General features: G+C 38.1%; 1 protein-coding gene across 1 annotated transcript in view; it reads left to right on the top strand.

Moving 5' to 3' along the window:
* SLC2A13 (solute carrier family 2 member 13) overlaps positions 1 to 22503 on the top strand; it is a 515526-nt gene that overhangs the window by 94616 nt on the left and 398407 nt on the right. Inside the window, exon 2 of the mRNA XM_040233494.1 lies at positions 6097 to 6256. Within this exon, the coding sequence (XP_040089428.1) occupies positions 6097 to 6256 (160 nt within the window). The remainder of the gene's footprint in view (positions 1 to 6096; positions 6257 to 22503) is intronic.

Genomic DNA, 22503 nt, shown 5'->3' with positions numbered 1-22503 from the left:
GATGACCTGGAGGGATGGTGTGGCGGGTGCGGGGAGGTGGGAGGGGAGTTCGGGATTAGGAACACGTGTACACTTGTGGCAGATTCATGTTGATGTGTGGCAAAACCAATACAATATTGTAAAGTAAAAAATAATAATAAAAAGAAAAAAAATTCAAAAATAATACCAACACAGGTTTTTGTGGTTGTATTTACTCTAGTAAGCTATTAATATCACTTTGTACTACTATACTCTATATGTTAGTTTTAACTCATGACTTTCTGTGCTCAGTCACTTCAGTTGTCTCCGACTCTTTGCAAATCTAAGGACCATAAATCACCAGGCTCCTCTGTCCATGGGATTCTCCAGGCAAGAATACCGGAGTGGGTTGCCATTTCCTCCTCCAGGGGATCCTCCTGACCCAGGGATCAAACCAGGGTTTCTTATGTCTTCGGCACTGGCAGGCTGGTTCTTTACCACTAGCGGCACCACCTGGGAAGCCTGTTTAATGTGTATAATAAATAATTTGTCTTTTCTTTATGAGATATTTATTTTGAAATAGGGGAGAAATCAAAAGCTCTTTCTAGAATACTTATAAACTTTAAATATCATTAATTACATCTGTTTATGAAGCACTTTGGAGAAGGGAACAGCAGTCCACTCCAGTATTGTTGCCTGGAGAATCCCATGGACAAGTCGCAAAGAGTTGAACACAACTGAGCGACTAACGCATGCATGAAGCACTTAGACTGTCCTTCATAAGAACATAGTGGTAAAGAATCTTTCTGCCAATGCAGGAGACGCAAGAGACGTGGGTTTGCTCTCTCAGTTGAGAAGATCCCCTGGAGAAGAAAATGGCAACCCACTCCAGTATTCTTGCCTGGGAAATTCTGTGGACAGAGGAACCTAATGGGCTACAGTTCTTGGGATCACAGAGTCGGACATGACTGAGCACGTCTCTGTGTGTGTTGTGTTATTAACAGCAAAGTGAATTAACAGGGCCCATGCTTAACATACATATATTGGAGAGTTGTGAGTATAGTGAACCTGAAGTCTACTACTCTTCCTGATTATTGGCGTTCTTTTATAGTTCTCCGTCTTCATTAAGCAGTTTTGTAAAAGGAGACTTTAAACTTGTCTAGCTTGAAAGAGTCGGACACGACTGAGCGACTGAACTGAACTGAGCTTGAAATTATATAGTTAATCACATTCAGTTCTCATTTTTGTTACTTAACATGACACCTGCTGGCAGTAAGTCACATAGCAGGTAATAGGAGCAGAGAAGAGATCAGGCCCTCCTGCCCCTTGAAGTTCATGTGTGCCTGCTAAGGTCAGTTCATTTCAGTTCAGTTGCTCATTCATGTCCGACTCTTTGCGACCCCATGGACCTCAGCACGCCAGGCCTCCCTGTCCATCACCAGCTCCTGGAGTTTACCCAAACTCATGTCCATTGAGTCGGTGATGCCATCCAACCATCTCATCCTCTGTCGGCCCCTTCTCCTCCTGCCCTCAATCTTTCCTGGCATCAGGGTCTTTTCTAATGAGTCAGCTCTTCGCATCAGGTGGCCAAAGTATTGGAGTTTCAGCTTCAACATCAGTCCTTCCAATGAATATTCAGGACTGAGTTCCTTTAGGATGGACTAGTTGGATCTCCTTGCAGTCCAAGGGACTCTAAAGACCACAGTTCAAAAGCATCAATTCTTTGGCGCTCAGCTTTCTTTATAGTCCAACTCTCACATCCATACAGAACTACTGGAAAAACCATTGCCTTGACAAGACGGACCTTTGTTAGCAAAGTAATACTAAAGTAGTAGGGCCAAAAATAAAATGTTACTGACATATTTCCAAAGGGTCATATTTGAAACAGAGACACAGCAGTCAGTCTTCCAGTGACACATTACAAAGACTAGGGGACCTGAGTCTGTGAGATCCACTTTGACATTAACTTGGCTATGCGACTTTCTGAAAACCTCTTATTGTCTCTCAGGCTGGGGTTCTTTATCTTTCCTAAGGGAGTAGTGAATGATACCTGTCCCACCTACTTTTTAAAGGATGACCTTACATGGAATGCAAAATGGTAACATAAAAAGATTGTAGAAAGTAACATAGTATTCAAGGGTAAAGTAATTGCTTGCTGGTCACTTTCTTTTTTTCTAAATATTGGAATTTTTCAGGACTCAGTTCTAGGCATTTTTCTCGTGTTCCATTTTTAGGAAATCTCTTACATTCCCAGGGTTTCAGTTATATGTACCTTTCATGCAGAACCATCTTTTGAGTTCCAAGTATTTGTGCAGCTCTCAAACTCTACTGGGCCCAGTCTCAGTTTGACATTGCATTTAAAGAAATACTGTCCAGCAACTAAAAGTAATTAAATAGTAATACTACTTTTTACTCAAGTCTCCAAGAATATAATAGCATGGAGGCTATAATTCAATATTTCAAAAAATCTTTTATCCACCTCCATCTCTACCCCCAGTCAAACCTCAGTTAGTCCCTGTGTTATGTGCTCCCAGTTTTCCATACTGACCCTGAGACTCACAGCTCCTTGCAGACTTTTTCTCATTTGATCTTCTCACAAATGATGTTTGGCCCATGTTTTCTTCTCTATCCCTTTTTGCCTGCCATAATAACAGCCCAAGAACTAGGCTGGCAAAGACCAAATTCTCTCTTGAAGATGAGAGAGGAAGGAAAGGTTAGTTAGTTTGGCAAAGACTCTTATTTGAGTAGGCAAAAAGAGGAGGCTGGGGAACATTAACATGTAAATAACCTGTATTTCCAGCACACTTATAGAATGTTTTACTTGTTCTTTACTTGTCTATTTCACAGAACACCTCTGATTCAGCCTGTCTAAAACTTGACCTTATCGTCCATACAAATTTGCCTCTCCTCTAATACCCTTATCTTCATATTAAGTGTCCATCATGCTCTTAGTTGCTTATTTTGAACATCTGAACATCATTCTCAAATTCTTCCTCTCCTCATCCTTCACAGTTCCATTCACATTCCCTTCAACCTAGATACTGAATGTATCCTTCTAGAATCTCTCCATTTTACCCAACCTCTACTTCTGCCACTGAACTCCTTGTTTCCCTGCAATCTGTTTTCCATATTCCAACCAGAAAGATCATTTTAAAGCATGCATTCAGTTATGCCTTTTCCTCCTTTACACTGTTCAAAGGCTTTTGAGTACCGAGCCTTTAATATGGTCTCTGCTTCCTAGGTGGCTCAGTGGTAAAGAAGCCACCTGTAATGCAGGAGATTCGCGTTTGATTTCTGGGTTGGGAAGATCTCCTGGGGGAAGAGATGGCAAACCTCTCCAGTATTCTTGCCTGGGAACTCCCATTGACAGAGGAGTCTGGGGAACTACAGTCCATGGGGTTGCAAAAGACTTAGTGACTAAATAACAATACGGCCTCTAAGATCCCGTATACTCTGGCTGGTTTCTGCTTATGTCTCTAAAAGTAGTCCGCTTATTAACAGGATGCATCTCTTCCTGCCTCAAAGCCTTTGTCTAAGCTGGTCTGGATGTCTAAAGTATCTTTCACCCTCTTCACCCTCTATCCCACTCACCAACCTGCTCATCCAAGATTTCTCTGACTTCTCAGGCAGGGCCCAATCCCTTTGCTATAGATTCTGGTTCCACTCAGGTTTGATCTCTGGATCTGGAAGAGCTTCTGGAATAGAAAATGGCAACCTATTCCAGTATTCTTGACTGGAAAATTCCATGGACAGAGGAGCCCATGGACTTGCTATAGTCCATGGTTGCAAAGGGTTGGACATGACTGAGCACAGACACACACACTTGTTCCCCATGGTTTTCCTGTGATGAGACCCATTGCACTTGAAATCTATTTACTTGTTCTAACACATTTGCCCAGTAAGCCTTAGCATGAAGTCAGAAGGCATGTCTCTCTCCTATAGCACTTCTTCCACTGTGCTTACCACAGTACGCAGCTCAAATCGAGTATTCATTGTACACTTGTGGATTAAAAGATACTTCTTCCATGATTTGGGCTTTGTCTGCCTCTCATCTCTGTGCATATTGTGCTTCACACTCCGTTTATCCCTGAGAAAACCTCATGTGGTTCCACATCTTTTAGGCTCATGCTCTTCTCTCTCAATGTTTCCTAAGTTAGATGAAAGCCAATTTAGAGTAGTCTGTGCTATTAAATTGATTAGCAGTCAGATGGAAACTTTCAGCAGTTTAGGTGATGATTTAATTATAATAGCTATTCTTACTTTGTCTGCTATTATATACTTATTATTTTGTGGAACTCATAAAATAGTATGATTCTTTTCACTGTAGCCGTATATTAACAAATACTCCAGAAGCAAATAACATTGGTTGAAACTACAGAGTATATAGTTCTGAGACTTAATGTTCTGACTTGTGTGCAAATTCAGTAAATATTTACCAGTAGTTTTCAACAATACAGTGAATGTATTCTAGAAGTAGATATATGTACTATTTAAGTTTTGTTGATATGTTTATTTATTCTACCTTTGAACAAAGCAAATAAATATATAGCAAAACATATTTAAAATAGATAAGATTGGAGATGATTGTGGTGTCAGGAAGGAATTTAACTCACAAAATAAATAACCATGAAGTCCAAAACACTTGGTGAAGTGAGCCTCACTGACTTCCTACATAATACGGGAGATAAAAGATGGCTATGTGATTTATAAAGCCCGTAAGGAAACACAAATCACTTACTGAGAAGCATAACTGTTGCAACTACTGAAACTAGAGAGAAATTCCTCCTGTTGTCAGAAGGTGGTAAATAGCACCTTTTCAGCCCTTGTACAGAAAGCATGTGTGTGTGCTCAGTCACTTAGGCATGTCCAGCTCTTTACCCTTCCATGGGCTGTAGCCCGATAGTCGCCTTTGTCCCCCAAAAGCACAGCAACAGGTTTCTTAGTGCTGCTACTTTCAACTGCCGCAGGCTATTTTTTGGCATTACAAAGATCAATTCATTGAAAACAATTCTACATGGGTCTATTATGCAACCCATTGATATTATGGTGTCATCTGGTCATTGATTTATATTGTCTACAGTATAAAGAGATTAAATTATGTGAGATAATCCTGCTTAATTGTTTTCACTATGCTTTTGGTGAGTATTGATTAGATGTTAGATTTTGGTTAAATAACCAGACATATCTGGAAGTGCCCCTGGGAAGGGAACTAGCTATGGCCAGCAGGACCAAGATTTTATTTTAGGAAATAATTTGAGATTGGTTTAAAGTTGTATGCCATAGTACTGTAGCTTTTAAAACATGTGGTGAGCATCAGGGTCACCTGGGGGATTTTTAAAAGGCTCATCTCCCACCTCTGTAGTTTTCTACTGAATAGGCTTAGGGTGGCTGAGGTGAATGTATCCTTATTTTTTTAAAGAAAGCCACACTAGTGATTCTAGTGCAGTTTGAGAATTGCTGCCATAGATTATACTGTATTAATTTTATATAGAAAAAACTTTAAAGCAAATATAACCAAATACATGTTTTCCCCAAATCATCTATTTTATGGTTAAGATCATCTGTTTTTGAAGACTGTAAATTCCCAAATTATTGTCCATTGCAAGCTCTTTCTGAAATGTACATCTAGCCAATTGAGTAAGGTGATCTAAAGTATGGACATCTAATTAGGAAAGAAATTAAGAATTTTGTTGTTTCTATAACTTTGAATAGTTAATGTGTATTTGGGAATAATTTTTTATTCTCACCATTGCCTGATTACATTTCCATATGGACTAACAATATTTCAATGATTATATTCTATCTAGAGAGCATTTTCCTATTTTTACATAAAGTTTTAAAGGGTACTTAAACATGCTTTCTAAAGTTATCTGAGATCTCTAGGATTACTTTCATTTGTGGACTTTCAAGTGATTATATGAAAAATGATATTTATAGATTGGTATTTAACATGTCTTTACTTATATTCAGTAGTTACTAGTTATAAACAAAATCTTTAAATATGTGGTAAACCTTTGTTTAAAATAGAAAACTAAGCCCCCATACATGTGTGTGTATATGTCTTAGTCTGTCTTAACATCTATGACAGCAGAAATCTTGAATGATGTCTGATGTTTACTTTTCATTCTTTCTTTACAGGCATTGCTTCTATGACGGTGCCAGTGTACATTGCTGAGGTCTCACCCCCCAATTTAAGAGGTCGATTAGTCACCATTAATACCCTCTTCATCACAGGAGGGCAGTTCTTTGCAAGTGTTGTTGATGGAGCCTTCAGTTATCTTCAGAAAGATGGATGGAGGTCTGTAATCATTCTTACATTTAATTTTCAAATAAATTATGACTTTAGGGGATAGAAGAAAAATTGAGAAATGATGGAAAAGAAAAAATATAACTAGGTATTTTGAATCATTACAGCTAACTCAAGTATTCAGCAAAATTAAGTGGACCAGAAGGTGATATTTATTTTAATAATTGACAAGGAACCTATCATTAAGAATTGATATTTACAGGATTTTTTAGCATTTAGGTGACATTTCTCACACTGTGTATGGTATTTTGCAATATTTGTTTAAAATGAATATAACAGTAAATATGCATGGAGTTTTTGAATTTTACCAGTGATTGACAACCTATTTATGAACTGCAGATATAACTAATGTCCTTTTTGGATTTAGGAAGCTACATTCTGATCTGAAAGAGAATTCTGTCTTTTTTTGTAAAACAAACAATCTCATGTTAAAACTTAAGATATTATGGGCTTGAGATTTTGATATACTTCATGGTATTCAAAAAAACAGATTCATGTAACTCTTCCAGTGGTTTAATTTTTAATAAAATTTCCCTATACTCTGTGTAGGTGCTGGAGATAAAATATTCCACAAGACAGAATCTGGTGCATATTTTCATCAAGCTTAAAGTATTGAAATTAATTCTTAACAGCTGAAGAAAAATGGTTTACTGCTATGTGGATATAGAAAATTAAACTTACATATGTAAGTGGCACAATAAATCAGTCATTAAAGACTTAGACTGATAAAGTTTTATTAAAAGTTATGTGAAGAAACTCACAGAAGTCAGTGAGGGCCTGTTTGTCAGAAACAAATAAAGAGAGGACACATTTCTTTAAAGCATTAACTTTGTCTGCCGATGCTGAGAAACCACTTTCTACCTCTGAAGGAATGAATCTCTGACAAAGTGAAAGATTACTGAAAATTGAAGAAGCAAGAAATTCCTCTTTCTTTTCTTCCCTGTAGAAGAACAGAAAGAGGGAGATGATAAGTTGTTACCAGCATCAGTTCAATTCATTTCAGTTGCTCAGTCCTGTCCAACTCTTTGCGACCCCATGAACTACAGCAATCCAGGCTTCCCTGTCCTTCACCAATTCCTGGAGCTTGCTCAAACTTATGTCCATCGAATTGGTGTGATGCCATCCAATCATCTCATCCTCTGTCATCCCCTTCTCCTCCTGCCTTCAGTCTTTCCCAGTATCTGGGTCTTTTCTAATCAGTTGACTCTTCGCATCAGGTGGCCAAAGTATTGGAGCTTCAGCTTCAGCGTTAGTCCTTCTGGTGAATATTCAGGACTGATTTCCTTTAGGATTGACTGGTTTGGTCTCGTTGCAGTCCAAGGGACTCTCAAGAATCTTCTCCAGCACCACATTCTGAAAGCGTCAATCCTTCAGTGTTCAGCCTTCTTTATGGTCCAACTCTCACATCCATACAGGACTACTGGAAAAACCATAGCTGTGACTGCCTGGACTTTTGTCGGTAAAGTGATGTATCTGCCTTTTAATACCTGTCTAGGTTTGTCATAACTTTCCTTCCAAGGAACAAGTGTCTTTTAATTTCTAGCTTGCCGTCATGTCCGCTGTGGTTTTGGAGCCCAAGAAAAGAAAATCTGCCACTGCTTACACTTTTTTCTCTTTCTATTTGTCATGAAGTGATGGTACTGGATGCCATGATGTGAAATTTTTTTTAATGTTGAGTTTCAAGCCAGCATTTCACTCTCCTTGTTCACCTTCATCAAGAGGCTCTTGAGTTCCTCTTCACTTTCTCCTATTAGAGTAGTATCATCTACATATCTGAGGCTGTTGATATTTCTCCCAGCAATCTTGATTCTAGCTCATATTTCATCCAGCCAAATCCAGTGAAATCCAGTGCATTGCACATGATGTGCTCTGCATAAAACTTAAATAAGCAGGGTGACTATATAACCTTGTCATACTCCTTTTCCAAGTTCAGACCAGTCTGTTGTTCCATGTCTGGTTCTGTTACTTCTTGATCCACATCCAGGTTTCTCAGGAGATAGGTCAGGTGGTCTGGTACTTCTGTCTCTTTAAGAATTTTCCAGTTTGTTGTGATGCATATGGTGAAAGGTTTTGGCTCAATGAAGCAGAAGTAGATGTTTTTCTGGAACTCTCTTGCATTCTCCATCATCCAACTAATGTTGCCAATTTGATCTCTGGTTCCTCTGCCTCTTTGAAACCCAGCTTGTACATCTGGAAGTTCTCCATTCACATACTGTTGAAGTCTAGCTTAAAGGATTTTGAGCATAACCTTGCTAGCACGTGAAATGAGTGCAGTTTTTCAGTAGTTTGAACATTCTTTGGCATTGCCCTTCTTGGGATTGGAATGAAAATTGACCTTTTTCAGTCCTGTGGGCATTGCTGAGTTTTCCCAAATTTGTTGGCCTGTTGAGTGCAACACTTTAAGAGCATCATCTTTTAGGATTTGAAATAGCTCAACTGAAATTCTATCACCTCCATTAGCTTTGTTTTTAATAATGCTTCCTAACACCTCTTGAATTTATATTCCAAGATGTTTGGCTCTAGATGAGTGCCCACACCATTGTGGTTATCCAGATCATTAAGAGCTTTTTTTGTGTAGTTCTTCTGTGAATTCTTGCTTCCTCTTCTTAATCTCTTCTGCTTCGGTTAGGTCGTTAGCATTTCTGTCCTTTATCATGCCCATCCTGCATGAAACCTTCCCTTGATAGCTTCAGTTTTCTTGAAAAGATCTCTAGTCTTACCAATTTTTTTGTTTTCCCCTGTTTTTTTTTTTTTTGCATTGTTCAGTTAAAAAGGCCTTCTTATCTTTCTTTGCTATTCTCTAGACCTCTACCTTCAGTTGGATGTATCTTTCCCTTTCTCCCTTGCCTTTTGCTTATATTCTTTCCTCAACTTATATGTATAGCCTCCTTAGACATCCTTTTTGCCTTCTTGCATTTCTTTTTCTTGATTTGGGATGGTTTTGTTCACTGCCTCCTGTGCAATGTTTCAAACCTCAATTCCTGGTTCTGCAAAATTTATCTCCCAGATCTAATCCCTTGAATCTATTTGTCACCTCTTCTGTATAATCATAAGAAATTTGATTTAGGTCATACCTGAATGGGCTAGTGGTTTTCCCTACTTTCTTTAACTTGAGCCTGAATTTTGCAGTAAGGAGCTGATGATTTGAAGCACAATCAGCTCCAGGTCTTGTTTTTGCAGATTGCATAGAGCTCTTCTGTCTTGGGCTTGCAAAGAACACAATCAATCTGATTTTGGTATTGACCATCAAAAATCAAAGTCCATGTGTAGAGTCCCATTTGGTGTTGACTCTACACATGGATATACATGGTGATATCCATGTATAGAGTCATCTCTTGGTTTCTTGGAAAAGGCTGTTTATTGTGACCAACGTGTTCTCTTGACAAAGCTCTCTTGTCCTTTTCACTGCTTCATTTGTAGTCCATGGCAAAAATTGCTTCTTATTTTGGGTATGTCTTGACTTTGTACTTTTGCATTCCAATCCCCTACGATGGAAAAGACATCTTTTTCTTAGTTCTAGAAGGTGTTGACTGTGTGGATCACAATAAACTGTGGAAAATTCTGAAAGAGATGGGAATACCAGACCACCTGACCTGCCTCTTGGGAAACCTATATGCAGATCAGGAAGCAGGAGTTAGAACTGGACATGGAACAACAGACTGGTTCCAAATAGGAAAAGGAGTACGTCAGGGCTGTATATTGTCACCCTGCTTATTTAACTTCTATGCAGAGTACATCATGAGAAATGCTGGGCTGGAAGAAGCACAAGCTGGAATCAAGATTGCCAGGAGAAATATCAATAAACTCAGATATGCAGACACCACCCTTATGGCAGAAAGTGAAGAGGAACTAAAAAGCCTCTTGATGAAAGTGAAAGAGGAGAGTGAAAAAGTTGGCTTAAAGCTCAACATTCAGGAAACGAAGATCATGGCATCCGGTCCCATCACTTCATGGGAAATAGATGGGGAAACAGTGGAAACAGTGTCAGACTTTATTTTTCTGGGCTCCAAAATCACTGCAGATGGTGAATGTAGCCATGAAATTAAAAGATGCTTACTCCTTGGAAGAAAAGTTATGACCAACCTAGTTAACATATTGAAAAGCAGAGACGTTACTTTGCCAACAAAGGTCCATCTAGTCAAGGCTATGATTTTTCCAGTGGTCATGTATGGATGTGAGAGTTGGACTGTGAAGAAAGCTGAGTGCCAGAGAATTGATGCTTTTGAACTGTGGTGTTGGAGAAGACTCTTGAGAGTCCCTTGGACTGCAAGGAGATCCAACCAGTCCATTCTGAAGGAGATCAGCCCTGGGTGTTCTTTGGAAGGAATGATGCTAAAGGTGAAACTCCAGTACTTTGGCCACCTCATGCGAAGAGTTGACTCATTGGAAAAGACTCTGATGCTGGGAGGGATTGGGGGCAGGAGAAGGGGACAACAGAGGATGACATGGCTGGATGGCATCACTAACTTGACGGATGTGAGTATGAATGAACTTCGGGAGATGGTGATGGACAGGGAGGCCTGGCGTGCTGCAATTCATGGGGTCGCAAAGAGTCAGACACGACTGAGTGACTGAACTGAACTGAACTGAAAGTGAACTTTGCCACCACCAAAATTGGTCTAAAATACTTATCTGGATGTGCCACTGCTTCAAAGATTCCCCATTTCCTACAGAAAGAAATTAGTCTATTCATCACAGCTGTAGTGTTTTTTGTTATCCAATCAATATCTGTTTTCCTAGATTTTTTTGTTATTGATCACCTTCCCTCCTTCTTTATACAGTATAGGTTTATGCCTGTAAACTCTATACACCAGTCACATCTTGTTTTTCATGTTTGTATTTTCCTTCTGCTCACTTTGCCTTGGTTAGTCTTTCTACCCTGTCCTGCTTTACCAGTTCAATTCTTGTTCCTCCTTTAAATCTTTTTTTTTTATATCATGTGAATCTGTTTTTGTCCCTTTGTCTTTTCATAATGCTTTGTATGTGGCTTCACTTTTATACTGATTGTACTATTTTGAACCATTTGCTTATTCTGTTTATTTATTTCACTTTGAAGCTTTTTAATATCACTGACCTTGTACTCATTTTTAGGTCTAGAAAAGGGCCTGGAACATAATAATTGCTCAGTAAGTGTTTATTGAACTAAGGTAAAATTGACTGGGCTCCAGGGAATAGACTCTTAACCAAACTAAAGAGATATTGATTATAAAGCCAAGTGCCAATTCATTTATTTCTGCTGGGGAATAGATACCCTTTGCAGATAGCTGGAAAGCAACATTATTAATTATAAGCATTTCTTATTGAGCATAAAAATAAGAGAAAGAAAAGTGGTTTCTGAGCCTCTGAGACTTTACCTCCCTCAAAATAATATGCCTGTCTGCATTCCAGAACATTCTTTGTTCTTCTCTCTTGGACAGAGCTGATTTTCAAATTAGTGTTCCTCTATTTACAAATACATAAATCATCATGTGATTTTTATTAAAAATAATGGTATATCTAAAGAAGGGCTAAATTCTTCTCCTTTATATTCACTTTTACTAATTCTCCAATTTATTTATTTTTATATTACAGTTATCTTATTTCACCTCAGTAGACTATATAAAACTGTTTGCAAAGTATCCAGGTGTGCTGGGTATTTTGGTATGTTTCATCATTCATATGATGTTCTTTTATTTTCCTTTTCTTTTTTCAGCTGTAGAAGGAAAATTTGAGGTAATAAAGGAGATGAATGAAAGCACAAAGTATTAGTGCTGCTGCTGCTGCTGCTGCTGCTAAGTCACTTCAGTCATGTCCGACTCTGTGCGACCCATAGACGGCAGCCCACCAGGCTTCCCCATCCCTAGGAGTCTCCAGGCAAGAACACTGGAGTGGGTTGCCATTTCCTTCTCCAATGCATGAAAGTGAAAAGTGAAAGTGAAGTTGCTCAGTCGTGTCCAACTCTTAGTGACCCCATGGACTGCAGCCTATGATGCTCCTCCGTCCATGGGACCAGTTACATCTATATTAGATTTTTTTCTGGAGAATGACAAGGTTGATTCATGGACAACGTGAGACTTATGCCGAGCTTTGAAGAATTGGTAGGATTCATGGGGACTGAAGAAAAGGAAATGGCAACCAATCCAGTACTATTGCCTGGAAAATCCTGTGGCTGGAGGAGCCTGGTAGGCTACAGTCCATGGAGTCACAAAGAGTCGGACACGACTGAGTGACTTCACTTTATGGGGACTGAGGTGAAAATGGTGGCAGAATGTAGGATGGATGAAGGCAGGATCAGGAGGCTTTAAATTGAAGTGATAGTATACACAGTAGATTGGTGCCAGATTGTAGAGGTCTGTGAATGCTGGACTGGAGGTTTTCTGTCTGTGTGTGTGCAGTTGTGTCTGACTCTTTGTGACCCCATGGACTGCTGCCCACCAGGCTCTTCTGTCCATGGAATTTTCCAAGCAAGAATCCTGGAGGAAGTTACCTCCCCTTACAAGCAAAGGGAAGCTAATACTTTTTAAGCAAATCATGGCATAATGTGAGTCAATGACTAAGATAACAGTGATGTCCAGAATTTATGGAACTCTTGGCTCTTGGATAGGTTTAGGGAACCTGTTGAATACTGCCAGAATATTGATGTGAGGTATTGACATGATACTCTTGGAGACATTGGTTAGTATGGAAATCATTCAGTCATTCAAAAAAATTTTTTGTACCTACAATATACTTCTGTTGAACTTGGCACTAGAGATAGAAAGATCAACAAGAAATGTAACTGTCCTAGTTAGGGAGTTTGGGATGGTCATGAACACAATACTATGTTTAAAATGAACAGCCAACAAGGACCTATTTTATAGCACATGGAATTCTGCTCAGTGTTATTTGGCAGCCTGGATAGGATGGGGTTTTGGGAGAGAATGGATATGTGTGTATGTATGTCTGAGTCCCTTTGCTGTTCCCCTGAAACTATCACAACATTGTTACCCAATACAAAATAAAAAGTTAAAAAAAAAATACCCAAAACAAAACAGAAATGTACCTGCCCTTAATCAATCAAGCACCTCACATGCTAGTGAAGGAGAGACTTTAAATTGACATGTTAAGTAAATCATAGTGTTTTGAGAACTCTCAAGGGGAAAGAATACCTTAACAGTAGAATGATATGTGAGCTGAGTCTTTTATGAATAGAAGAGTTCCAGAGAGAATGAGGGAGAAGGAAACTCTGCGTAAAATCTAATTTCTAAAGGCCCTGTAGTATGAAAGAGCCAATCATGTTTGGGCATTTCAGAATGGCTAGAGGGAGGGCCATGATTACTATTTGGGTATTTGAAAGTGAAGTGGGAAGGCTAGTTTTCCCACTTTCCCACTTCTAAGTATGAATAGAACCTTGAATCCATTGTGCTCTATTTAACAGTAGCGTTGTTTGAGTTCACTTTGATTATTGACAGTCTTAGAAAATAATTTTTTAAAAACCAGCATTACTTTAGATGAAAAAAATTGATGAGGTTCTCTCCCTCATAATATTTTATAATTTAAAAACCATGTCTATAAGATGATTTTCAGAATCATATTTAAAAGAGGATGATATTTTTAAGCACATATATTTGGAGAAGGAACTCTTATAATTTATGACATTGGCCATTTTAAGATAGATGAATTTGGTTAACAGCCTGTTTATGAGTGAATATCTTAATATTAAAGATATTTGTAATTATATTATTGACAGAATTCTGACCGAGGATATGTGACTGTTTATCATAAAGGTAGCATAGTATAGACTTGAGACTTGGTTTAACAGTACATGGATTGCTTTAACTAAGCACTAATCCTCATTTAGCAAATGCTTCAGCAATTGTTCAGTGTTATTGTGAGAATCAAATGAGTTAATAGCTGAGAACATACTAACTCTTAAATGTTCTTAAGTTTTGTTTGCTGTGGTCTCCCCCCAAAATCTTAGACTGAGTCTCTATCTTGCATAAAGCTAGCAGTAAAAATCACATTCAACTATCTGAAATTTCCGGGTAAAAAGTTAATATAGTTTGCTAATGAGACTAATTTGCATAACAAGGAAAGTTATGACCAATCTAGACAGCATATTAAAAAGTAGAGACATTACTTTGCCAACAAAGGTCCGGCTAGTCAAGGCTATCGTTCTTCCAGTGGTCATGTATGGATGTGAGAGTTGGACTATAAAGAAAGGTGAGCACCGAAGAACTGATACTTTTGAACTGTTGTGTTGGAGAAGATTCTTGAAAGTCCCTTGGACTGCAAGGAGATCCACCCAGTCCATTCTAAAGGAGATCAGTCCTGGATGTTCATTGGAAGGACTGATTTTGAAGCTGAAACTCCAATACTTTGGCCACCTGATGTGAAGAGCTGACTCATTTGAAAAGACCCTGATGCCAGGAAAGACTGAGGGCAGGAGGAGAAGGGGACGACAGAGGATGAGATGGTTGGATGGCATCACCAACTCAATGGACATGGGTTTGGGTGGACTCCGGGACTTGGTGATGGACAGGGAGGACTGGTGTGCTGCTGTTTATGGGGTCATAAAGAGTCAGACACAACTGAGTGACTGAACTGCACTGAACTGAACTTCCACTGAAGATAACCATTATAAGTCAGAGACAGAATTAAAAAAAAAAAATAGAAAACTATTTAAAGCACTGGAGAGCTCTGAAGTGACATTTGATCCTTGTAGGGAACAGTTCATGGTGAGGCATACACCTATGACTTTTTCTCTGAGTGAAAATGTTAGTCGCTCAGTCCTGTCAGACTGTTTGTGAGCCCATGGACTGTAGCCTACCAGGCTCCTCTGTCCATGGCATTCTCCAGGCAAGAATACTGGAGTGAGTTGCCATTTCTTTCTCCATGGGATCTTCCCAGCCGAGGGATGCAACCCGAGTCTTCCTCGTTGCAGGTAGATTCTTTACCGTTTGAGCTACCAACCCTCAATTCATGATACTGGGTAGTGAGAACTTAACTAGAAAGCAGTAGTCTTATTGTCCTGTCTTATCAATGGCTAGAGTTGGGGGTGGCCAGAGCACGTGAAATTTGAGGGGAAAATCCAGGAAAAAAATGACCCATATTGGAGGAAGCCTCCATATATGAATATTGAAGTGAAGTGAAGTGAAGTGAAGTTGCTCAGTCGTGTCTGACTCTGTGACGCCATGGACTGTAGCCTACCAGGCTCCTCTGTCCATGGAATTTTCCAGGCAAGAACACTGGAGTGGGTTGCCATTTCCTTCTCCAGGGGATCTTCCCAACCCAGGAATCGAACCCAGGTCTCCTACATTGTATGCAGATGCTTTTACCATCTGAGCCACCAGGGATTAATTAATTATCATATTCATATTAATATGAATATTAATTTGCTACAGATATTTTATAGATCCCTGAACTATGAATATTACAAGGGAGATTCCATGGAGCCTGCAGAAAACAATAGTTAAAAGATGGTGAAAGATGAGAGAGATTTTATTTCCTGCCCATAAGAGGAAGGACATATTTGGAATTTGAAACCTACCAGGTTAGAGGGGCCAACACCTTGAGTTTTCCATTGAAATCCTAGAAGCACCATACCTTAGGCGTAAAGCCTTGTTGTTTGCTTAAGGAATTTCTCCTAAGAACAAGCCAAAACTGAAAGCAGATTTACACTAACCATGTGTAAAACCAAGCTTCCATAGATACAAGGTGCCTAATAAAAAAAGTCAGTATTCTTCAGATGAGAACAAGATCTAGAGTCTTCAGAGTTTATCCACAATTTTCAAAACACATTAAAAATTATTAGACTTGCAGATAAACAGAAAATGTGACCCTTAATTGAAAAAAAAATGGTCAAGGTAGACAAACCCCAAGACTATGCTTATAAAACATTTTCAGATAATCTAAAATTAGGAAGGTCTGTTCACACTAGACCTCCTGCATTATAAGAAATGCTAAGGAAATTTTTCAGAGAAGGGAAATGACATTAGGTGAAACTCCCGTATAGGAGGGATATAGAATAGTGGCTATCATAAGAGGCCAAAAATTTTGTTATTTTCATCTCTCAAATTCTTTGAAAGATATGATTGTTTATATGTATTGTACAATTTGTAATATATGTAAACTGTAAAGTATATGGTGACAATAGCAAAATAATTGGGCCCAGTAAATGGAATTATACACATTTGTGAAGAGTTACAATATATCTCTAGGTAGAAGATGCATGTTTCATCCTGAAAAGAACCACTGGAATAGATTACAAAAAGTTACAGCTAAGGAGTCATTATAAGCATTAAAATAAAATTATTTAAAATATTTGGATAATCTAAACAAAGGCAAGAAAAGAATACATAGCTGATGGGACAAATAGAAAGCAGATAGCAAAATGGTGGACTTAAATTCCAATTACAGCAACAGTTACATTAAATGTAAAAAAATTATCATTTTGTATAAAAGCATGACACAGGTTTATGTTGTCCAAAAGAGATAAACTGTAAATAAAATGGCATAGAGAGGTTAAAAGTGAAAGGAGGACAAAAGACAGACTGTGCAAACTGTAAGTATAAGAAAGCTCGTGTGGCTATACTAATAAGCACACAAAGTAGACTTTGAGTTGTGGTATTACCAGAGATGATTTAGATTGCATAATGCTAAAAGAGTCAATTCATCAGAATTAAAAATGATAACATATAATTTACTTCAAAATCCATAAACAAAAATTAGCAGGTGATCGTACAACATTGTGAATGTACTCAATGCTACAGATCTATACACTTAAATATGATTAAAATGGGAAATTTTATTTTGTATATTTTATCATAGTTGAAGGGCTTCTCTAGTGACTCAGTGGTAAACAATCTGCCTGCCAATGCAGGAGACACGGGTTTGATCCTTGGATCCGGAAGATCTCCTGGAGAAGGAAATGGCAACCCACTCCAGTGTTCTTGCCTGGGAAATCCCATGGACAAAGGAGTCTAGCGGGCTACGGCCTGTGGGGTCACAAAAGAGTCGGATACGACTGAGCGATGACAACAACAAACACAATTTTAAAATCATAGAACTAAAGGAAGAAGTAGACAAACTCAGGCTCATAGTTGGAGAATTTTTAACTCTTTTAGCAACTGATAGGGCAGCTAGACAAAAATTAAGTTTATAAAAAAACTAGGAAACATTCTTAACTGCCTAACCGTAGTTAACATTTGTAGATGGCTATGCCTGACAGCTGCAATGTACACATTCTTTTTCAAATTTATATCAGACATTCTCTGAAACTGACCATATATTGAATCATAAAATAAAAATTCAGTTCAGTTCAGTCGCTCAGTCATGTCCGACTCTTTGTGACCCCATGAATTGCAGCATGCCAGGCCTCCCTGTCCATCACCATCTCCTGGAGTTCATTCAGACTCACGTCCATCGAGTCAGTGATGCCATCAGGCCATCTCATCCTCTGTTGTCCCCTTCTCCTCCTGCCCCCAATCCCTCCCAGCATCAGAGTCTTTTCCAACGAGTCAACTGTTTGCATGAGGTAGCCAAACTACTGGAGTTTCAGCTTTAGCATCAGTCCTTCCAGTGAACACCCAGGGTTGATTTCCTTTAGGATGGACTGGTTGGATCTCCTTGCAGTCCAAGGGACTCCCAAGAGTCTTCTCCAACACCACAGCTCAAAAGCATCAGTTTTTCGGTGCTCAGCCTTCTTCACAGTCCAGCTCTCACGTCCATACATGATCACAGGAAAAACCATAGCCTTAACTAGACGGACCTTTGTTGGCAAAGTAATGTCTCTGCTTTTGAATATACTATCTAGTTTGGTCATAACTTTTTTTCCAAGGAGTAAGCGTCTTTTAATTTCATGGTTGTAGTCACCATCTGCAGTGATTTTGGAGCCCCCCAAAATAAAGTCTGACACTGTATCCACTGTTTCCCCATCTATTTCCCATGAAGTGATGGGACCAGATGCCATGATCTTAGTTTGCTTAAAGCTCAACATTCAGAAAATAAAAGTTAATAAATTTAAAAATTGACTCTTAGTGTGTGTTCTCTAACTGTTGCAGAATTAAATTAGACATCAATGAAATAACCAGAAAAGGTTCAAATATTTGTAAATTAAAGCAACATGTTCTAAATAACTCAGGAGACATCGGAAGAAAAATGAGAAAATAATTTTGAGTTCAAAGGAAATAAAATATATCAAAATTTGTTGAATACAGGTTCAACTGTGCTTTCAGCATAATATATATAGCTAGAGGGATTTTATTAGAGAAGTGGAGATGTCAAATGCTCTAAGTTTCATGTTAAGCTAGAAAAATATGAACACATTAAAACTGAATAAAATAGAAAGGATTAAATAATAAATAATAGAAGTCAAGGTACAGAGCAGGTGAACAATAGAAAAAATATACAATGTTGTTCTTTGGAATTATTAATAAAATTGGTAAACTGATTATGACTGATTTAAAAAGATAAAGTACAAGTTACCATTTTCAGGAGTAAAAATACATCATTTCTATTGATAACAAAGAAAGTTGATGGAACACTTTGAACAATTTTGTGCCAGTAAGGATGGGATGGGCGTATTGCTTGAAAATCACAACTCAACTAAAAACCAACACAAAGTAAAATGGAAAATCTGAGTATTACTGTGTTTATTAAGTTGAATCATTACTAGTAACCTGAAAAGCTAACTTCAGGCCCATATGGTTTCACTGGTGAATTCTATAAAAAATTTAAGAAAGAAATATTCCAAGCTTAAATAAAAGTTTTAAGAAAATAGAAGTAGAAGGAATACTCCCCAGCTGGGTTCTGAGGCCAGCACGTCTTAATATTGTGGACTTTTTAAATGAAATTAGTCATGTCTCAGCTGTCCAGTTTTTTATTTTTAGTACATTCAACAGTGACACATATTGGATACTCAATAGTTATACATACATGTTAAATATTAAAGTATATCATAATAGGTGCCAATAAATTTTATGTTAAGAGATTATACATAAGGGCTGCCTATTGCTGTAACATTGAACTTCTGGATGGGCTGCACCTTTGGTTGTAATGAAGATTCTAGTTCATTTGGAAAAGCAGTGGTCCAAATTCATAACTTGTTAGTTCTGGAAGTGGCTTAAGTTACTACAAGGAGAGTAAATTCTAGACACTGATTGAAAGTATACTTAAAATATTAGTAAAATCAAACCCAATGATGTATAAAAGAATAATAAATCCTTTATATAAACTGACCGAGACAGTTTTCCCAGGAAAGTCAGGTTGTTTACCATATGAAAAGTAATTTGAAGTCTCCATGTTGAATTGTTTAAAGGAAGAAAACCTAAGTGATCAATCTCAGTATATGCAGTAAAACATTTGACAGAATAACATTTATTTATGATAAAACCTTTTCTGCAAACTAGAAAGGAAGAGACTTCTTGAATTCAATAAAGGACATCTATAAAGAAATGTGCAGCCAACTTTATATTCAATAGGGAAAGCTTAAATGCCTTCCCTTATGATATAAATCAAGATTAAGATGTCTACCATCACCAATTACATTCATTTGAATTCATTGAAATGGATAATTGATTTTAAATTTTTTACAGAAAAGTAAAGGACCTAAAATTGCCAAAACCATCTTGAAGAACAAAGTAGAGAATTCACTGATTTCAAGACTTAGTATAAAGTGAAAAATAATCAATGAGAGACTGGTAAGGATTGATAAATCAGTAGATTAGAAAGGATGAATGTATTTCAAAAACATGATTGAAAGAAGCTAGACACAAAAGTGTATGGTCTCTATGTATGATTCATATAAATTTCATTAACATTCAAAATTAACTGTTGCCATACTCTCCTCCAGGGGATCTTCCCAACCTAGGGATCGAACCCAGGTCTCCCACACTGCAGGCAGATTCTTTACTGACTGAACCACCAGGGAAGCCCCAAAATTAACTATGGGGACAGAAATTCGACCGGTGATGATTTAGGGCAATGGGGATTGACTGGAAGGGGGTAGGGTTTGAGGGAACCTACTTGGATGATGGAAATGTTGTTTCTTGACTAAGATGGTCAAGGAGACATGTATGGCTATAGATACATTAACTCATAGAATGATATACCTTGGATCGTCTCATTATATTGTATGCAAATTTTACAAAAAAGTTAATTTCAATATTTTAATTTTACCTATTTATATTTATTTATTTATTTTGGCTGTGCTGGGTCTTTGTTGTTTTGCAAGCTTTCCTTAGTTGTGGTGAGCTATGGATGCTTTTGGTTGTGCTGAGTAGGCTTCTCCTTATAGTGGCCTCTCGTTACAGAGCATAGGCTCGAGGTACGGCAGCTTCAGTAGTTGCTGCAAGTGGGCTTGGTAGTTGTAGCTTGTAGGCTCTTAGAGCACAGGCTCAGTGGTTGTGGATCATGGGCTTAGTTGCTCTGTGATGTTTGGAATCTTCCTGGACCAGGGATCGAACCCATGTTCCTTGCTTTGCAGGCAGATTCTGATCCACTGAGCCACCAGTGAAGTCTCTAATTTGAATCTTATATTGGCTCCTTGCTTTATATTCCTTTTCTGCAATGGTCAGTGGTAATTTAAATGTTGTTTTTACCATGACACTTTTTCTAATATCCTCTGTTGAAATAATTTTTCTCCTTACTTTTACACTGTGACTAAATCTCAATCATAGCAATTATATAATACTATTTCACTCCACGATTACTAGGTATAAGTTCCTTGAAGCAACGAAATATCTCTTGATCATTTGTGTATCTCCATAATCTCAAGCATAGAGGTTTGCATATGGAAGATATTCAGAGTCTGAAAAAAGAGGGTATATATATATGTAGGTATGGCTGTGTGTGCATTATTTTCTGCACTCGTACTGTGAATTTTATACAAGTCTTGATGCATTTTGCCATGTTGTTTAAAACTATCTAATATCTCTGCCGAATACCACATTCATTTATTTAAATAGCATCTAATCTTATTCTATCAAAGCTAGTGTATCTTGCGATCCTACTGTGACTACAACACTAAATATCCTCAACTAAGCCACATGCCTTGAAAAATGTCAGGCTGGATGAAGGAAAAGCTGGAATCAAGATTGCCAGAAGAAATGTCAATAACCTCAGATATGCAGATGACACCACCCATATGGCAGAAAATGAAGAGGAACTGAAGAGCCTCTTGATGAAAGTGAAAGGGGAGAGTGAAAAAGCTGGCTTAAAACTCAACATTCAGAAAACGAAGATATGGCATCTGGTCCCATCACTTCATGCAAATAGTTGGGGAAACAATGGAAACAGTGACAGAAAATAAAAGACTGTATTTTCTTGGGCTCCAAAATCACTGCAGATGGTGACTGCAGCCATGAAATTTTCTTCCTTGGAAGAAAAGCTATGACCAACCTAGACAGCATATTAAAAAGCAGAAATATTACTTTGCTGATAAAGGTCCATCTAGGTAAAGCTATGGTTTTTCCAGTAGTCATGTATGGATGTGAGAGTTGGACCATAAGGAAAGCTGAGCGCTGAAAAATTGATGCTTTTGAACTGTGGTGTTGGAGAAGACTCTTAAGAGTCCCTTGGACAGCAAAGAGATCAAACCAGTCAATCCTAAAGGAAATCAGTCCTGAATATTCATTGGAAGGACTGATGCTGAAGCCCTAGTACTTTGGCCACCTGATGAGAAGAATTGACTCATTGGAAAAGACCTAGATGCTGGGAAAGATTGAAGACAGGAGGAGAAGGGAATGACAGACCATGAGATAGTTGGGTGGTATCACTGACTCAATAGACATGAGTTTGAGAAAGCTCCAGGAGTTGGTGATGGACAGTGAGGCCTGGCGTGGTGCAGCCCTTGGAGTCTCAAAGAGTTGTACACGACTGAGCAACTGAACTGAATTGAAGCCACTTGCCTTGTGTATTGACCTCAGATTTCTTTCAGAGGTTTTTTTCTCTAAATTCTAGATAAAGTTAATATTTTCTTTGGCTTATGTCTATGTTTATACCTATGGCTGATTTTTTTTTTTTACATAGACTCATTTACTAGGTAACACAAAAATTGCTCATTTGCTGTTGATGTATCTTTTTTTTTTTACTAGAGAGAATACAACTTGACACATTAATTTTTTAAAATTATTTACCCCCAGTTGCGTGTCTCTTGTTTGTTCTGTCTCCCATCAGATTTTCAAGTGTATTAGTCATTGATAATATGAATGATCATTGATGAATACAGAATATAGCCCTTAATGGCAGAAGAAAATTAACTTCTTAGCCTGAGGTCTTAA

This window comes from Oryx dammah, unplaced genomic scaffold (assembly GCF_014754425.2).
Source record: "Oryx dammah isolate SB20612 unplaced genomic scaffold, SCBI_Odam_1.1 HiC_scaffold_29, whole genome shotgun sequence".
Taxonomy (NCBI): domain Eukaryota; kingdom Metazoa; phylum Chordata; class Mammalia; order Artiodactyla; family Bovidae; genus Oryx; species Oryx dammah.
Note: the sequence above shows the minus strand (reverse complement) of the source record. Positions and strands in the feature narration are given on the sequence as shown.